Below are 20,768 nucleotides of genomic sequence, written 5' to 3'. Positions count from 1 at the left end.
CGCAGAGGTTGAGCGCTGGGTTGCGAAGCTGCCCGCAGCCTCTGCAGCACCGGTTCGATCCCCGGCTGCTCCCCTGCCACCGGAGGAGGGCCCCACATGGCGCGCAGACCTCTCCTGCCGTGCCCGCTGCTCCCCTCAGCAGTGTACTTTGGTCCTTCTGCCTGCTCTGCTTCCCTCTCTGGCTCTGGTGAATTCTCTCACCCTGCCACACTTCTGACTGTACCCAGTGCTTGTATAAATAAATAAATAAATCTAAAAAAAAAAAGTAAATAAAATTTTAAATGTAGTGTATGTAGTTATGTCTTATCAAACATAAGATACAGCAGATATGCCATCATCCACATTGGTCAAAGCCTTTTTAAATGCAGTTGTGGGTTATTGGCCCAGAATAAATTACAAAGCATACAGCTATTCTTAATATTCTTATACAGGTAAAAATGAACAACGGGGACAAACTTTAAGGGAGATAGACAAAGAAAGTTGATACAATACTTTACCATATAGCTCTTGAGAGGTGGAGGAGGAAGATGGCCCTTGTTGGTACCTAGCCCCTGCCTTGTGCCTAATGGGGAAGGGAAGGTCCAAGGATGTGCGCATGAGCTGCTTCCATCCTTTACAGTAAAAATCAGTTGGGTTTGCTCTTTTTCTCTCTCACTCCAATAAGAACTCCCCAGGCTTGGTTTCACATCCACCTGGTTCTTACAACATTTATCCACAAATGACTCAACCATAACTATTTGGCTTATGTGAAAGAGGCTTACTCTTGGGTAATTATTAAAATACAATAGAATGCTTTACATACAACCAAGGAAGATCAGCTACTGCTCTGTCAGTTGTGACTCTAGTGATGTAGAATCTTGATGAGCTACCTGACACTTCTTCTAGAGGTGGGAATGGCAATAGAGGACCCCTTCCCTCTCTTGTCAGGATTATATGACTTGGAAAGATGCTGTAGAAAGCAAAAGTAGGCGAGGAGTGGCAGGAAGAATCAGATAAAAGATGGCTTTTTACACAGAAAAGAAAATTGAGGAGAGGCGCTTCATGGCCTTTACCTTGATGTGACTAAGGAATAACTAGGAAATAAACACATGCAGGTAAGCAGATTTGATCTTATACTTTCAAAAATCTTTTACTCACTCTTGGTGTGGGACCAGTTACACAGGTCTGTCCTTCTAACCCTAGCTCACTTCCAAGGAGACAAAAGCAATCTCAACTTCCATAAATACTGGTATCTCCCCTCAGAAAGTTCAAGAGAAAATCTAGGGTTCCCTTCTGCTGCCAACTGGATTGTGGGTTTTTTCATCATTTGTGAGGATCAGTATTTTCTTCAAGAAAGAGCACACTGCCTACAAGTGTGTGGCCTTATGTAGTAGATCCTGAGAAAGCAGTCTTCTCAATATAACTTAATAAACAACATTAGACAATAGAAACATTCATTCAATACAGGATAGGAAGTATTTTTTTTTTCAGAGGATAATATCCATTAATGGGAATGACATTGTCTTTAACAATTGAAATTTGACTAAAGTAATCTGACTAGATGGCTACACAAGTTATGTTCCATCCAGAAACCTAAATGGATAGTGTTATTTTAAGTGAAGTGATATCTTTTATTTTAAGCCCCCTTTATAGTATTTTTCACACTATATTTAATGTATCTGTTCACTTGTCTCTATCTCCCACTAGGCTGTAAGGTCCTTGAAGGAGAAACTGAATGTCTCCCATTCTCTTTTTCTTTATTTCATTTTTTTAAAGATTTATTTATTTATGCATACAAAAACTGGGATGTAGGCCAGAGGTATGGTGGGGTAGGTGAGAGGATTCACCTGAGACAGAGTGGGGAGCAGAACAGGTGGATCTATTGAGATACAGGAGAGGTGAGACAGAAGAGGTCTGCTCTGCCATGTGGGTTAGCTCCTTGGCCTGGGATCCAACTCCAGCTGCAGTGGCTGTGGGTAGCTTCATAGTGCGGAGACTTAACCCCTTCCGCCACCAGGGAGGCCCTCCCATTCTCTTTTTTATAGGAACCTAGCACAGAAGTGTCAGGCACATAGCTGACCATCAAAGCAGTGTAGAATGAATGTTTTCACAGGTAGAAAATAAATCAAAACTCATGTCAATAGAAAGACTGGTGAGGAAATTGAAAAACAGGTACTAAGAAAACAGTATAAATACAAGTCGGGCCTCTGATTGCAGATGCTTTCAAGATGGGTTGTTGCAGTGTCCACTGGGCAGGTTGTTTGCTGCACAGGAGTACCCAGCAAAGGGCACAAACTGGGACAGAAATCCAGACACTGTTCTGCTTACCAAGTTATGAATCCCAATAGTGGACTGTATCTGACCACAGGAAGCGACGCCTTTTTTCAAATTCATACAAAGGCACTGTACAAGCTAGAGGTGATTCTGCTTTAAATGACTTTATCTCTGACAAGTTAGATCCCAGGAGCAAGAAAAACTGCTCTGCAAATCTGATTCCCTACAAGCAGAGTGAAAAAAAAACAAACAAGATTGATCATGAGAATACAGAAATTGGAGACTGTTTTTCTCTGGATTTACCCCGTAAGGTGATGTGGGCTAATAAAATATGTAAATATAAAAATATGTAATTACACAAAAAGGAGCCCCAGTATTCAACCTTATTCCACAGTTACAGAATCAGAGATGCGTAAGGAACCCGGAAAGTGACAGAACTCCATTGACAGAAGAGATTTTAGAGATCATTCGGTCAAATAATCACTTTCATTTTACATAACACAACCAAGATTAAAGAGATTGTGACTTCTCTGCGGTTAGGTAGCAAAACTAACTCTAGTTTTCTGGCTTTCGTTCTCGTTCTAATGATTAAGCACCCTGGCTGAATTTGCCGTCGTGATAATCAAATTGTGCATCCAGGTGTGGGAGAGACCTACAGACTAGGTATCCCTTAGGGACCTCATCACGAGGTTGAGAAAACAGGATGTAAGTACTGAAAGATAAGCAGTAATAGAGGTGGCACAAGAAGGGTGGTTTAGACTCGGGTTCCTGAGTGGGAGTGGGGACGCCAACGTTAGCATGCCCAGGACAAGGGGTGGCAGGCCTCGCGTGGACCACCATTCTGGAGGGGCTAGAACGAGGTGACTGAGAAGGTCCAGCTGCTGCCGCAAGAAGACTTAATTAAGGTCACATCAGCCTGGCAGGAGAATCCAGTTCCCTAGGGCCCTCTGAGAAGCAGCGTAAGCATTTCGGGCTCCGGCTGGGGAGGAATGTAAGCCACGCCCCCAGTGCGAACCCGCGTTTCAAGAACTCGAGTCGCAGGGGTCTCGAGGTACCCGAAGGGTGACCGAGCGCCCTTAGCTGACCCCACAGCGGCACCCGCGAGGGGCGCGGCTCGCGCACGGCGCCTGCGGCCACAGCGCTTCCGGGGCGGCGCGCGCCGCCAGGGGGCGGGGCCGCGCGCCCAGCGCCGCCTACGTCGGGCTGCGCGACAATGGGCGGGCCGCGGAACGCGACTGCGGCGGCCGCGAGCCTGAGGGGGGCGGAGCCGCCGGCGCCGCTGCTGCCGCCGCCGCAGCCGGGGTCGGGATTTGAAAGATTAAAAACTCGGGGTGGAGTGGGCGGCGGCGTTGAATGTGTGGCGGAAGCGCCGGGGGCCGCGGCTCGGCGCGGGGCCGCACTGCCGGCGGTGTCTCCACACCATGAATTACCCCGGCCGCGGTTCCCCGCGGAGCCCGGAGCCTAACGGCCGGGGCGGCAGCGCCGCCTGGGAGCTGGGCTCGGACGCGGAGCCCCCGTTCGGCGGCGGCGTCTGCTGCTTCGAGCACCTGCCCGGCGGGGACCCCGGCGACGGCCAGGTGCCCCTGGCGCTGCTGCGCGGGGAGCCGGGGCTGCACTTGGCGCCGGGCGCCGAGGACCGCGGCCACCCGCTGGCGCTGGACCCCTGCCTCAGTGACGAGAACTATGACTTCAGCTCGGCCGAGTCGGGGTCCTCGCTGCGCTACTACAGCGAGGGCGAGAGCGGCGGCGCCGGCAGCACCTCGTCGCTGCACCCGGCGCAGCAGCCGCCGCTGGTCGCGTCCAACTCCGGAGGCGGCGGGGCCGCGGGAGGGGGCCCCGGGGAGAGGAAGCGCACCCGGCCGGGGGGCTCCGCCGCCCGGCACCGCTACGAGGTGGTGACGGAGCTGGGCCCGGAGGAGGTGCGCTGGTTCTACAAGGAGGACAAGAAGACCTGGAAGCCCTTCATCGGCTACGACTCGCTCCGCATCGAGCTCGCCTTCCGGACCCTGCTGCAGGCCACGGGCGGCCAGCCCCAGGCCGAGGACCCGGACGGCGACCCCGCGGGCGGCCCGGCCTCCCCGGCGGAGGACGAGGATGAGGACGGCGTCTGCGGCTTCTGCCCGCGCGCGGCGGGGCCGGAGCCCGAGATGGAGGAGCTGGTGAACGTCGAGCGGGTGTGTGTGCGGGGCGGCCTCTACGAGGTGGACGTGACCCAGGGAGAGTGCTACCCGGTGTACTGGAACCGTGAGTGACCCGCGGGGCGAGGGGACGGGGCGGGGGGCCGGCTCGTCGCGAGTGGGGCGGGGGCTTGACCTGTGGGGAGGGAGGCGCGTCAGGCCTGGCCCTGGGTCGGAGCTGGATGGAGGTGGTGCAGGCAGAGCCGCGGGGTGATGGGGTGATGGGTGCGAGAGCAGAAGGCAGAGCCCGAGCTGCCCGAGGTCACAGGAAGATACTGCCCGGGGAGCGCCGCCTGCCCTGGGTGAGCCGAGTGCTGCTGGCATCCCTTGGAGGCAAGCCAGGAAGGCTTCATTTCGTGACCCCATCGGAGCTTTGCCTACCCGGGCATCTGATTCTGTCTCATTTACCCTGAACTGCCTATGATTTAAATAGCAACTTGTCCTTTGGAGTGGGAACGTTTGAGAGGCTCTGCGCGAGAATCAACAGTTCGGTGTGGAATCGGGAAAAGAAAAATGAATCCCTGGCGGGAAAGGGAAGGAGATGTTCCCCTCTCCCCCCCCGGGGGCATGAAAGGTGCAAAGCAAGGCGTGAGCCAACCTGGCGAGGGGGTCTGCTCACTGTGCAATACTCGTTTATGTCTAAGTCCTTCTTTACATATTTTTAATTCTGCCTCGTAACCTTGAAAAATCCCAAGGCCTATGCCTTGTTTTCTGCATCTGTAAAATAGGGATAATTTCATTTACCTCAGAGGGCTATTGTGGAAATTAAATGAGGTAACATGTACCTAAAGGGCATTGAACTGTGTGTTTCCAGTGGGTGCTTATTCACTTAGACAGCAACATAATTAATTTTATAATTAAATGTGATTAAGGGAGATGATCAGAAATCCTGCGATTGAATGTAACAAATATTTTTTAATGGATATTCTTAATTTGTAATGGATATTCTTGAAAAATAGAAGCTGTGGACCATCAACAATTTGTAATAACACCGTTTTAATTTTTATGGGCCCAGGGCCCTAACTCAGGTATCTTCGTTTACTGTCACTAGCTTTAAGTCTTCTGTACATATTACAGCGTTCTGCCTGGTATTAATTATATGTGTTAATGATTTAATTTTCTTTTATATGTTTAGCATCTTATGGGCAGAGTCCATTACCTTTATCTTTGTACTTTCATAGGGCCTAGTGCAATAGATAAAATTAATCATAAATAAATCAAAATAAATAGGTATTGGATTATATCAATAACTCAATGTTAAAACATTCATATGTTAAAGCATGAGTCACTAAGACTATCAAATCACCAAATAAAATAACCAGGAAATTTAATTTCTTACCACATTTTAAATGACTGAAGACATTTGTTACCATTTTGACAAAGCCAGATTCTTATGGAATTTGTCACATCCTTCTGGTTGATTGGAAGCTTTCTAAGGATAGGTTCTGTTTATGTTCACTAATTCTTTCAGCACTTTCATTTACTACGTATTTGCATATGTGCATAATACTGTACTCTTGTGAAGAGGAGAAAGGGAAGGTGGGGGGAAAAGGACAATCCTTACCCTTCAGGAACTTACCATTAAGTCTTTTCTTAAAGTGACCTAGACATCACTATAAAATTTTTTCCTTTGCAGATAGAGGTCAAGGACTTAGTAGTTCCAGAAAGTTGGTTCAAATGCAAGGCATCCTTGGAGAGGGCACTGGAAACCAAGAGATGTATCTTGTCCTTAGATCAGCTGAAGTATATTCACCTAGAATACTGGCTTGCTTTAGCTTATGATAAAATTGTTAATGCTTACATAGTGCTGTAACTTTACAAAGTGATTTTTTTTCCACATTCATTATTTCTTAGAGTAAATTAATGTTAATATTCTATATATAAAGAAATGGGCTCAGTGAAATTAATAAATTGTTCAAGGTCACTCAGAAAATAGTAAAGCAGTTCACAATGGTGACAGTGCAGTGTCCATGAATCTAATCAGGCAGAAGAAAGAGAGATGGAAGGGGAGGCGTTCCCCAGCTAAATGTGGTAACCTGCAAGGACACACAGAAGCATGAAACTGCATGGCATTTTGAGGAATTTAGTACTGCAACAGCGGAGGCCAAGCCACAGGTTAGGTTTGGGGTTTGACCATTGTAGAGACACAGGCGTTGGTTAGGGAAGGAAGAGTTTGTGAAGGGAGCACCTGCCTGTTGGTGGCACATTTGGAAGAGCAGCTAGAGAAAGAACAAGGTTGACTATGAAGTTCTAAGAAGTTTAGACTTTATCCTGTGATTAATGGCAGCCCAAGAGTTGAAGGTTCTCTATTAGTTAGGTGACTAGTGATAATACAGAAGTTGAATGGAGAGTTGGGGAATATATCATTAGAATGTTAAGAGTCAAATCTAGTGAGAAACAGTAAGGGACTACCAAAGTTAACCTAAAAGGACACATAAACTTAAGTCTTCTCACATCTTTCCTAAAGCAGACAGCTAGTAGACAAATTATAAAAAATATTTTTTAACTGGTAACATCTATTGTGACTTTTCACATTTTCTAAATAGTTTTAGGCAGGACACATGTCTGTGGGTGTCCCACGCTTTCATGTGAATTACAGTGAAAACACAATAGTGCTTTTTGTCTGTAATTAACCACTTTTCACAAAATCCCATGTAACTGTGCCAGTTGGTTCTTCAGGTCTCTATTATATAGGTTTCCACACCTTCTAGGAAGGGTGCAGCCCCCTTTGGTCTCTCCACTCTTCCTTCAAATGGAAAGACTTGGCAGCTTTTGACCTTCCTCCCACTTTATTTTTCTTTTTTAACATTTCTGGAAACTTTCTGAGTAATAGTAACGAGAAGAGAAAAGTCCAATAATTTCCTGCGTAATCCATTGGCCATTTAGACTTTTGTGACCCAACTGAGCCTACTGCACCTGGGCATCAGGCCAACAGGTTAGTTGTGCCTAGCGTAAAAGAAAGGTGTTATAGTTACTCTTCCTTTTGAACTCTTAGTAGCAAATAAATTTTGAACAAGTTTGGGTTACATGAATTGGGAACAGAATTTGTCTTCTGTAGATGGAAAGCCAATAGTAGTACATATGAAACTGAAAAATTTTTTTATTGTCTGTTTAGTTATCTTTCTGACTGCATGTGGACATTTTAGATAAAAACTGATCATTGCTGAGTAATGACTACGTGACCTCCCTTTTCCCCTAGTGTTTTTCCTAAACTGCTTGTAGCCACCTCTTAGGCTTGTTTTGAGGGTTTTTATATATGTAGAACAGTGATTTGCACAAAGTACTATGTGTTTATTATGTCTGTATATATTCTACAACACCTTACTTGTAGAAGTTCACGTAAAAGTTAATAAGGCTGATCAGTGCAAAATTGTTGAGTATCCAGGGTTTTTGTTATTCACCTATACCTCATAAGGGTGAAAGAATGTTTATAAAGAATAATAAGAAAAAAAATGGGGGCCTCCCTGGTGGCGCACGGGGTTAAGATGCAACCTATGAAGCTGTCCACAGACACCGCAGCACGAGTTCGATCCCCGGCCAGGGAGCTACCCACATGGCGCAGCAGACCTCTCCTGACTCGCCCGCTGCTCCCCTCAGCAGTGTATTTCAGTCTCTGCCCATTCTGTTTCCCACTCTGTCTCTGGTGAATCCTCTTACCTCCCCACACTTCTGGCCTGTACCCTGGTTCTTGTATGCATAAATGAATAAATCTTTAAAAAAAAAAAACCAAGAAGAAAAAAATTGCCAAAGTATTTAGTAATAGTGATAGCAAGGTATATTATACATTATAAAAATATTTGATGAGTTTAGAATATTCTCATAGCAATTCCGATGGTAGTGATTTGTGCAACATGCACTAGGGAATATATAATTTCCATTCATTGGCTAAATATTTAATTGGCCAAGTACATATATATGAATGTATAGTTTCTAGAAGTAGTCACTAACTGTAAGCCATAGTTTTCTTCCTCTCCCTTCCCACTGCCCCCTTTTCTGATCTGCTTAAAAGACTGACTTGCATTATAATTATAAACCATTTTCCATTTTAAACACTTTAGAAATTAACCAGTCTTTATGATATATTGAAGAGATAATATTCCCAGTAAAATGAAGTAGGAAAAAACATGGCTTTTCTGCAGGTACCCAAATTATATACTCATTAATTGGCATAACTGTAACCCTCTCAGGTTTTTTAGTCAAGAATTAGTAACTAGGACTTTCCTGGTGGCGCAAGGAGTTAAGTCTTAGCACTATGAAGTTATCTGTAGCCACTGCAGCATGAGTTCGATCCCCGGCCAGGGAGCTGACTCACATGGCGCAGTGAACCTCTTCTGTCTCCCCGCTGCTCCCCTCAGCAGTGTATTTCAGTCAGTCCACCTGTTCTGCTCCCCATTCTATCTCTAGTGAATCCTCTCACTCACCTGCACCTCTGGCCTACACCCCAGCTCTTGTATGCATAAATAAATAAATCTTTTAAAAAATTAGTAGCGATAATAATTAATAATCCTTTATGAAGCACAGCACAGTACATCATGGAAAAATAATGAAGTCCGAGCTAGTAGAAGGCCCAGTATCTTCCACCAGTAAAGCAGATTTTCTCATTTGTAGAATATGCATAACCAAAATGAAAAAACCAGCCTAACAACAAGAATAATTCTTATACTTTATAGCTAATATACAGGTTTCCAGAGGAAGGATTGGGGAGGGAAGATGACAGGGTTGTGGAGCTTTGTTGGAGGGAAAGTGAGGCACATTCACATGTGGAGGTGTGAAGTTGTACTCCTAAATTATATGGTTATGTAAACTAGTTTCAAATTGATGAAACTTAAAAAAAGAAACAATAAAGCAGACTTACAGGGTCAGGGACTGAAATGCCTGAATCTGAAAAAGTATTGAAGACTTTTTATCTCTTACTCTTTTTACTATATTATCTCCCACTATCCCAGACTGCAAAGTAGTCTTGAGCTGCACTGGGACCTTGACTGCTCAGGTTTGCAGAATTCTGGGAGAAGTCTTGAGAACCCCATTCTGGATCAGACCTGCTTTAGTCTGTATTTTTCAGAAGCCTGTGGAAACAGCACAAGGTTCTGAATGATTAGTGAGTGATCTGTGGAGAGCAGGACTTGGTATTCTTGATCAAGTATTAAGGACTTTTCCTTTACACTGTACTAATAGCTTAAAAAAATCATCTACTATTGATCCACTTTGTATATAGCTCAAATGTAATAATGCATGTTGTGCAAGTGTTTTATTTCTCCTCCCCCTGTAGCTCCCTTTCTTTCCTCCTGTACTATTTAGCCATAAGAGATCTATCTCTTCTTTCTCCCAAATTTTTATTTCCTACATCTTTCATCTTTACATCTTGCCGAACAGTTTCTGCTTTGCTAACATCTTTCATGTCTAGAACTCTAGGACTGGTCCTTTCTTGTAGAAAACCAGAAAAGGGTAGATAATGGTAGTCAACAAACCTATGAGAATTATGGACACTGGGTGAGGAGAGCAATGACATAGAAAAGTGAGAAGGAAATGTGGAATATGTTCACAGGAAGCCACAGATGGAGATTACTGACAGAAGAGGTTGGAAGTTAGGCAGTTCTTGAATCCCTGATTGTTGGGGAATCTGATCTAAGACCTTTATCATTCCATGAGTGTAATGGAATTTAAACTGTCTTATCAAGAAAATTTTGAGCACTGATAAAGGATATAGATACAGATAGTCTCCTTTTTGCCACAATACATTCCTGAACATTTGTTTAATAAGCAGATCAAGGAAAAAGCGTAATTTTCCGTAGTCATTTTAATATGTATAATCTAAGATTCTACTGAGTCTCCTTGGTAAAGAAAAATTGTTCCCACAAAAGCTGGTGTATCTCTAACAAATAAGTGGATTAATGGGATGAAAAACACAATATAGTTACTTTTTTATACTTCTTGCATTAAGGGACAAATGAAATTCAAGATGGTGAAAAGTAGGGTTTGCCTGTGCCAGAAAAAGACCTGGAGCAATATTGATATAATTGTATGAAATTATTTTATTTTGGGTGATTTTCTAATTGTATCTGATTTTCATGCAATAAATTATACTCATTTATATTCTAATATTTGTATCTTAATTCATTAAGTATTATCTAGTTGATCTTTATAATCCTTGCACTTGTATGTTCAAATAAATGTTGTTGAATGATTGAGGGCAAGGCCAGACTTTGATAATTACATTACATTATTGAAATAGTACCTTTTGGGGCAACATGGATGGAACCTGAGGTGATTATGCTAAGTGAAATAAGTCGGAAAGTAAAGGACAGATATCAGATGGCTTCACTTCTCTGTGGAATATAAATTTAAAAAAACACATATAATGGCAAAGTACAGCATACTTTGTGAAAAACACAGTGAAAAACATGCTGGTTACCAGAGAGAACTTGGGTGAAGGAGGAGGGAATCCGGCAAAGGAGATAGGGCATTAAGCACAGGAGGTTTGGTGGAGGGTGAGTGAAGCATGTTCACATAAGGAGGAGTTAAAATGTAAACCCAGAGTTACATAAACATGTAAATGATGGACAGATTTAATGTTTAAAAAAGCAGTACATTGTTACTGGTACTTCTGTATCCCAACACCTTAGATATCTAGAATTCTTAGAGAAATATAAGTTGCTTCTGAATGTATAGCTTTCCGAACAGTTGAGAGTTAAGCTTTTATTTGCTAGAATATAATTATTCATACACAATTGTAAATAGCTCATGTCAATAATTTTCCCTTTTCCTCTTCTCAGTGAACTAGCATTCTCAACAAATGCAGGGTAATCCTTGAGACACATGATAGGGGACAAATAACTGGATAAACTATGCTAAACCCTAAGATTTCTAAGTCATATGCCATAAAATGTGCTGCTCAGTTACTTTAGATGATGCAGAGGAAGCAGAGTTGGGATTAACTTCTGAGTCCTGATACAGACATAGTTAAACACAATTTCACCCTTGTATTTTACTACATATTATTTGATCAACTTTCAATTAGTATTGTCTTATTTGAATGCATTATTTTCTTCCCATGCTAGAATTGCTTCTAGGTAGGCAAAGTGTCCATGCCCTCTTGATTTACCCTCCTGGATCTTCAGTAAAACTTGCAGTTTAATGTTTGGTATATCTTTAAACATTAAGTACCCCCAGTTTTCTTTATGCTTTGGAAAATAAAATCTTTGCTGTACACCAAAAGACAGTCAATGGAAAGAGTCTACTCTAAAGAGGTTGTTAACGATTACTCGAACTGAGGAAAGCACAATATGGCTGCTCAAGCTTTTTAGTAGCACTCACTATTCCTTGCTGGCTCTCCACTGCTGAAATAAACCCTTACTATATGGCTTTCACTGAAAGAGACCCATATACATGTCTGTAAGGTTTATGAACAATGCCTGCCTTTACTGTGTATCCAGCCACCATTTAAGATTAACACTGCTACCCATGATTCTGCTCTTTTGTCTTTCACACAAAAAAGTTGTAAAAATATTTTAGAATCTGTAAAATATAGTTGTAGTTTGTTCTTTAATGTGTTTACTATACTTGGCCTGTTCTTTTATGTAAACTACATGATTGCACTATTTTAAGTGGGGCAGAAGAGCAGACCTATGCCTCACACATGCTAAATGCCCCTTATTCGGGATTGAATTACTTAGAATTCTGACTGCCGGGCAAGATTCTGTCTTTTATGAACAAAATTGTGGTATTTGGTTTAAGGGCATACATAATTTACATTTGTTTTCAAATCTACTCTTTACCACAACTCTGCTACCTTCCTTTCAGTTCTTACTGGTTTTCCTAGAGAGACAGCACTGTGTAATGTTTATGAATGTAAATGACCACAGGAAGCAGACTGTTCCAAATCTCAACTCTGCCGTATACTGCCTATGAGACTTTGGACAACTTCAGTTCTTTCTGCCTCAGTTTCTTCTGTAAAATGTAGATCATAGTTTCCATCTCAAAATTGCTGTGATAAATGCATTAAAATATTTAACAATCTTGAAACAGTCCATGATGATAGTAAATGCTGTTTAACAATTAGTTGTTATTTCCCCATTTCCCTGCTGCTTCTACCCTTTCAAATTTACAACCCACTGACATTCTTGGCTTTCAACTTGTCCCATTTTGATTTGTCATCTCTTTTTTGAGATAGCATTTCTTGGCCTGCTGTCTTGGTAATTAACTCTCAATTAGGCACAGCCCTTGAACCCCTATAACTGTTGCTTCCTCATTTGAAAAACTGACTGATGCTTGTCTAATCGTTCAGGCCCCAGAAAGAGCTTCCTGGCTTGGGTCCCAGAGGAGTACACCAGTCATTCTTGTACAAATCTACTGCCTATGGGAAAGAAATAAAAACATTCTGAATTCTTGAGCATCTACTTTTTTTGGTATGCAGATCTCATCACCAGATATGGGAGGTACTGACTCTACCCCAGAAGCTCATTTAGGACATCTCTACCAACTACCAGGATTTTTGATACAATAGAGAACTTTACAGCTTTCTGAAAGACTGCACAGTCTCTATTGACGCAGAGCCAGTCGTGTTCTTGGTTTTCTGCCATGTTGGCAAGAAAGAAATAGCCCATGATTCCTCTACACTGGAGACCTCAGCATGAAAACGTTGAGGAATTCCTTTTAATTGACCTGCAGTTGAATACCAGTTGTAGGGATGGTACCTCCATTCTGGAACCTAGTGCAAGATCTAGTTTCAAATATTAATCTACTCGGAGTCCAGCATTTTGAAACAGCCATCTATTTTCCAGCATTGGCAATAAAAGTACTCTTCTGAGTAGACTCAGAAAAGATCTTTGTTTTCAGATTCCCTTAGTTTGAATCCTTGAATTTCCATAGCTGTATGACTTTGGGTAAATTATAATCTGTGACCTAGTTTCTCCTTTGTAAATGGGGCTAATAATTCCTGCTTCACAGGGTTGTTATGAAGATTCCATGGAAATACATTTATATGAAACACTTAGCACCTGATTCAATAAATATTAATTATTGTGTTCAAGACAGCTGATGTGTTTGCTGTTGAAGTAGAAACCTAGCTTCTGGAAATTAAAAAGTGTGTGGTTGGCCTGTTTTATTTGTGAATAAGGAAGAGTGAAGCTATAGCTCTATCAAAATTTCTTCAAATTCAGTGATGCACGCTCTCTCTTTCTCTGTGTGTGTATATATATATATTCACTTATATATAATATATAACAGATATATGGTGTTTATATTTGACATTAATACTAAATTGAGTTAAAATTTACCATCTTGCTGTTGTTTTCATTTGTGCCATTATTTGTTGCCCCCCCCCCCCTTTTCCTGCCTTTTGGATTCACTGTTTCATAACCCTTTCCATTTCATAACCATCTTTAGCTTTTAGGGATACCATTTTTATATTAATGCTAGTGGGTGGTTTCTGAGATTTGGGGGTTCAAATTACATATATATTAGATCATTTGATGTTGTCCCCCAACTCCTGATGCTCTGTTCTATTTTTTAATTTTTCTAATTTGTCTTTTTCGTGTATGTATTTCAGTTTAGGTAATTTCTACTAACTTAAAGTTCACTGATTCTCCCTCAGCCTGTTGAGTCTATTTACTAATGAATCTTTAAGAAGATACTCTTTATCTCTCACCATGTTCTTAACATAGCATTTTTTTTTAATTCCTGTTGTTTCCATCTCTCTGTGAATTATCCATCTAATTATGCATGGTGCCCACCTTTACCACTAGATTATACCATATTAATCATAGGTCTTTAAAATTCTCTAATATTTCCAACATTTGGGACATGTCTCATCCATATTTGTGGACAGTTTTATGTATTGATGGTATGTTGTTTATTCTTCTTTTGCATTTTTCAACTTTTTGTTAAACAACGCTGAACTTCTGTTATAGCACATTTGAGTTTTTTTTTTTTTTTAATAGAGGCATGTTTTATTTATTTATTTATTTGTTTGTTTGTTTTGTTTATACATGCACTGGGTACAGTCAGAAGCACGGAGGGTGAGAGAATTCACCAGAGCCAGAGCGGGGAGCAGAGCAGGCAGAAGGACGGAAGTACACTGCTGAGGGGAGCAGCGGGCGGCAGGAGAGGTCTGCACGCCATGTGGGACCCTCCTTTGGTGGCCGGGGAGCAGCTGGGGATCGAACCGGCGCCGCAGAGGCCGCGGGCAGCTTCGCAACCCAGCGCTCAACCGCTGCGCCACCGGGGAGGCCCTAGCACATTTGAGTTTTAATGTAGGAAATTGGGGCATCTTGTCTTTGCTTGGCCTTTTGGGTCAGAGATTGATCAACTTATTTTATTATTTTTTAAAGATTTATTTATTTATGCATCTAAGAAATGGAGTGTAGGCCAGGAGGTATGGGGGTGGCATGAGAGGATTCACTATAGATAGAGTGGGGGGTAGAACAAACAGATCTACTGACATACACTGCTGAGGGGCGCATCAGGCAAGTCAGGAGAGGTCTGCTGCGCCATGTGGGTAGCTCCCTGGCCGGGGATCAAACTCCTGTTGCAGTGGCTGCAGATAACTTCCTAGTGCTGATACTTAACCCTTTGCATCATGAGGGAGTTCCTTTAGTCACATTGTCTTTGACTGTTGAGTGGGACCTTCTCCATGATTTTGCTCTTATTCCAGCAGTTTCCTGCCCCCGCATCAAGGTTAATTGTTTTATTTTTCTCCTTTGCTTCTCCCAGTTGCTATGGGTCTTTACCTGTGCCCTAAAAGCAACAGCATTTGCTGTCCTCTTAGTAGCACTTTAAGGCTTTTATTCCATAGGTGAGATAGGAGGGGTCCAGATAAGGCTTCACACCTTTCCCACGGCTGCCATAGTCCTCTCCTGTAGGTCTGCTCCACAAGGGATATTTCCTCAGGTTTTGTACTCTTTCCCCAGTTCTCCTTATGAACTCCTGGTAAAATCTTTGAAGAAGAATGTATAAAGGGATGTAGTTTCTTCTTGTATCTGAGTCCCCAGGGGTTCTACACAACCCACTGTAGCCCACACTTGATCTTTAACAACTTGTTAAAAATTGTAGTTGAGGGCCTCCCTGGTGGTGCAGCGGTTGAGTGCTGGCCTGCAAAGCTGCCCGCAGCCTCTGCAGTGCCAGTTGGATCCCTGGCTGCTGGCGAGGGTCCCATTTGGCGCCACAGACCTCTCCTGCCGCGCCTGCTGCTCCCCTCAGCAGTGTATCATCTGCCTGTTCTGTTCCGGGCTCTGGCTCTGGTGAATCCTCTCACCCTCCCACGCTTCTGACTGTACCCAGTGCTTGTATAAATAAATAAATCTTTAAAAAAAAAATTGTAGCTGAATTCTTTTTACTGACTTGTATAACATCTGATGCTTACCTTGCCTTTCAATAGATACTGTTTTAGTTGTCCTTTAATCTCAAGTCTCCAAGAATTCAAGGAAAAAAATAGAATTTTCCAAATTTAGTGTGTATCTGCTTATTTAAAGGATAGAATCATCGTCTGTTAGCCTTTAACAGTCTTTAAAAAAAGAGTTAACAGACTCTTTTTGTGGTTGCTGTAGGATTTTCAGTGTACTTCTTTCGCTTGAAGTCTAACTTAAAAATTGTTATTTCGTGTAGAGTGAAAGAACTTTATTGATGTACTTCCATTGATCCCTTCTTAGCCAGTTTGCTGCTGTTATGCATCTTCTTACATATGTTTTAAACCCCAAAAGAATTGTTTAAGCAATTTTAAAGAGACTTCCTTTTAAATGAGGAATCTCATGTTTACCAACTATTCATTATTTGGTTGTTCCTCATGCCTATATATAGACTCAAATTTCCATTTAGTATTGAAATTTTCATCAAGTTCTTCTGCTTTAACAACTTCTTTAATGTTTCTCATACTGCAGATCTGCTGGTGAAAAATTCTTTTAACTTTTGTCTAAAAATTTTTATTTCATTTTTTAAAGAATCCTAGATTGCCTTTTTTCCTTCAGGGCTTTGAACTTGTCATACCATTCTCTTTCACTTGCATAGTTTCTGATGAAAAGTTTGCAGATACTTTTATCTGCTAGATTTTTTTTTTTCCTCTCAACTTAATCCCCTTCCCTTTACTGATGGTTTATTACAACTTAATTATGATACATGTGTGTTGGTTTGGTTTTCCTCATATTTCTTCTGCATGGGATTTGTGGAATTTCTCGGAACTATGGATTTATAGTTTTCACCAAATTTGGAGAATGATTGGCTATTGTTTCTCTGAATTTTTTTCTTCTGTTCACACTTCCCCTTTTGTGGGATTCCTCCTACATGAAAGTCTTTGATATTTCACAGGTTGGCATTTTTATTTGTTTTCTTTTTCCTGTTTCATTTTGAATGGTTTCTATTGCAGTGTTCTTATTTGTGTTTGGTGTTCTTTTCATTTTCGATGTTGTTTTTTCCATTTCTAAGAATTTAGATATCTATTCTTTCCTTGTCATGTTTTAATTTTCCTTTACCTTCTTGACTCTAGAGAGTGTAATAATTATTTTAACACCTTTCATTATTTTACCATCTGTGTTGTTTATGGATCTGGTGCTATTGACTTTTTTGTTGCTTATTCATTAGACGATCATGCTTCTTTGAATAACTAGGGGGTTTTTTGGATGCCAGACATTGTAAGTTTTCTATTGTTTGGTGAATTTTTGGAGGTTCCTTTCTTTTCTCTCCCATTTCTCTCTTTTATGATTGTTTTCTCTTTTGATTTTGACACGGTTTAGAGATTAAATTCTGAAATGACCATACTTCATTTATAGCTAGTTAACTGGCCTGAGGAGAAACTATTTTGACAGTCTGACATCTTTGTGCTTCTTTGGTAATTAAAATTTTCTTTCAATACATTGTTTTAACCTCAGTAAGCACATTTATTTTATTCTAGAAGTACTCATCTACTGTGTACTCAGCAAAAAGAGCGATGACCTAGTCTACCTCAGATTTATTAAAAGGTTTCCAGAGAAATTTACTCTTGACTTGGATCTAAGGAAGGTTTTGAGGTTTTTGTTTGTTTGTTTACATTTTAAAAGGACAGTTTTATTAGAGTCCAAGACAAGGAAAAAATAATGAAAATGATGAGGTCGAAGAAACAGATAACCTGTAAAGGAAAACCAACCAGGCTGACATCAAACTTCTCTGAAGAAACACTACAGGCAAGAAGAGAATGGAGTGACATTTTTAAAAGATCGAAGTCAACAAATGTCAACCAAGAATACTTTACCCCACAAAGCTCTCCTTCCTCTACAAAGAAAAAATAAGGACCTTCTAGACAAACAGAATCTCCAGAAATTCATTACTACTAAACCCTCACTCCAAAAAATACTACAAGAAGCCCTAAAGCCAAAACCAACAGAAGAATGAATAGGAAGACCAGAATAGGTAAGGGATAGAATCACAAAAAGGCAAACAAAATGGCAAATATGGATGCCAGTGTATCAATATTAACTCTAAATTTAAATGGACTACACTCATCAATAAAAAGACAGAGTAGGGCCTCCCCGGTGGCGCAGCGGTTGAGCGCTGGGTTGCGAAACTGCGCGCGGCCTCTGCGGCGCCGGTTCGATCCCCGGCTGCTCCCCGGCCACCAGAGGAGGGTCCCACATGGCGCGCAGACCTCTCCTGCCGCCCGCTGCTCCCCTCAGCAGTGTACTTCGGTCCTTCTGCCTGCTCTGCTCCCCGCTCTGGCTCTGGTGAATTCTCTCACCCTCCCGCGCTTCTGACTGTACCCAGTGCATGTATAAACAAAACAAACAAACAAACCAGCAAACAAATAAATAAAGCATGCCTCTATAAAAAAAAAAAAAAAAAGACAGAGTAGCAGGCTAGCCTAAAAAACAGAACCCAGCCTTCTGCTGTCTATAGGAAATACATTTTAATACAAAAGATAAGCATAGATTGAGAGTAAAAGTCTGTAAAACAGTCCTACAAGCAAATGGACCAAAAAAGAAGGCAGGAACAGCTATACTTATATCAGATAAAATAGACTTCAAAATGAAAATGGTAAAAAGGATACACAGTCACTACATTATGATTAAGGGGACAGTACATCAGGAAGACATAACACTTATCAGCATATACTCCCCAAATGAAGGCGCACCAAAATATATCAGTTGTCTGAATTCAGATAATTGTCTGATATATTCCGGGCTAATAATTCAGCCTTGAAAGCAGACATTAGAGAAAATACATGTGTTGTAGGAGACTTCAGCACCCCACTCTCACCAATGGACAGATCAATGAGATAAAAACAAGGACACTAGGGCCCTAAATAAGGACCTAGATCTCATGGGCTTAACAGACAACTATAAGACACTGCACCCCCCCCAAAAAAAAATCTGAGAACACATTTTTCTCAAGTGCACACAGATCATACTCTAGGATTGATCGCATATTGGGTCACAAGGCAAACCTCAACAGATACATTAAGATCAGAATCATACCAACTATTTTTTCTGATCATAAAGGCATCAAACTAGAAATAAACAATGAAAAGAAAGCAGGGAATCCTCCTACTTCATGGAGATTGAAACCAACACTACTGGAAGGCCACTGGGTTAATGAGGAGATCAAAGAAGAAATTAAAAAATACCTAGAAATGAACGACAGTGAGTACACAACTTTTCAGAATGTATGGGACACAGCAAAAGCAGTAATAAGAGGAAAGTATATAGCAATACAGGCTCACATCAAGAAACAAAGAAGAGCTCAAAGAGACAACCTAATCTCCCATCTCAAAGAACTAGAAAAAGAAAAACAAAAAAACCCAAAGCCAGTATAAGAAAGGAAATAAAAAAGCAGAAATAAGTGATCTAGAAATCAAAAAGACAATCCAAACGATCAACAAAACCAAAAGTTAGTTATTTGAAAAAAATAAACAAAATAGACAAACCTCTAGACAGGCTCACAAATTAAAAACTGGAGAAAACAAATGGGATCATAAATGAAAGAGGAGAAATTACAACAGACACAGCAGAAATCAAAAGAATAATCAGATTATTTGAACAGTTATAGGCAAACAAGTTCAACAATCTAGACGAGATGGACAAATTCCTAGAATTATATAATCATCCAAAGCTTGATAAAGAAGAAATTAAATACAAACAGACAATTACAGGCAGTGAAATTGAAACAGTAATCAAAACTGTCCCCAGAAAAGAAAGCCCAACACCAGATGGTTTCACAAATGAATTCTGCCAGATGTTCAGAAACGAACTAGTGCTTATCTTACCTAAAAACTCTTTCAAAAAATTGAGATGGAAGGAATACTACCAAATACGTTTTATGAAGTCAACATTATACTACTACCAAAACCAAACAAGAAAAGAAAACTACGGGCCAAACTCTCTAATGAACATTGATGCAAAAATCCTCAACAAAATCTTAGCCAACAGAATCCAACAATGCGTAAGAAAAATACACCATGACCAAATAGGATTTATGCCAGGGACATACATTTTCTGATGGTTCAACATCTGAAAATCAACTAATGTAATCCAACACATCAACAAAAAGAAAAATAAAAACCATGTGATCATATCAATAGATGCTGGGAAAGTATTCGACAAAGTTCAATATCTATTTATGATGAAGGCCCTCGAAATCCTTGGGATAGAAGGAACATACCTTAATATAACAAAAGCCATATACAACAAACCCACAGCCAATATTATCCTCAACGGTGAAAAGCTGAAAGCCTTTCCCTTAAGATCTGGAGCAAGGCAAGGATGGCCACTCTCACCACTGCTTTTCAATATAGTACTAGAAGTCCTAACCAGAGCAATAAGACAAGAGAAATACATACGAGGAATTCAAATAGGGAAAGAAGTAAAACTATCATGATTTGCAGACAATACAATATACACAGGGAATCCTAAAAACTCCACAGAAAAACTAATCAAAATTATAGTTTAGTAATGTAGCAGGATACAAAATCAACAAATGAAAATTGGTAGCCTTCTTCTATGCAAATAATCAATCTGAAGAAGAAATTAAGAAAGCTGTGCCTTTTATAATAGAAACCAAAAAAAATCAAATACTTGGGAATAAACCTAACAAAAGAGGTGAAGGACCTAGCCAAAGAAAATTAGAAGACACTGTTAAAAGAAATAGAAGAAGATAGAAAGAAATGGAAAGATAGTCTTTATTCATGGATTGGAAGAATTATCAAAATGGCCATCCTACTGAAAGCAATTTACAGAGTCAGTGCTATTGTGATGAAAATTTCAATGACATTCTTCAAAGAAATAGAACAAATATTGATGAAATTTATATGGAGCCAGAAAAAACCTTGAATAGCCAAAACTCCCCTTACTTAAAAGAAGAAGAATGGAGGAAGAACTCCCT

General features: G+C 41.0%; 1 protein-coding gene across 5 annotated transcripts in view; it reads left to right on the top strand.

The window, feature by feature from the left end:
• Positions 1–3,674: 3,674 nt before the first annotated feature.
• The window catches only part of DDHD1 (DDHD domain containing 1), a gene marked incomplete at both ends in the record, with an annotated part of 69,061 nt that continues 51,967 nt past the window's right edge, over positions 3,675–20,768 (top strand). For all 5 annotated transcript variants that reach the window (XM_084240643.1, XM_084240641.1, XM_084240640.1 and 2 more), the window contains one exon: positions 3,675–4,497. In XM_084240643.1, the coding sequence (XP_084096769.1) occupies positions 3,675–4,497 (823 nt within the window). The remainder of the gene's footprint in view (positions 4,498–20,768) is intronic.

The sequence above is a fragment of the Talpa europaea genome (assembly GCF_964194135.1).
Source record: "Talpa europaea genome assembly, chromosome: 8".
NCBI classification, from domain to species: Eukaryota; Metazoa; Chordata; class Mammalia; order Eulipotyphla; family Talpidae; genus Talpa; species Talpa europaea.
Note: the sequence above shows the minus strand (reverse complement) of the source record. Positions and strands in the feature narration are given on the sequence as shown.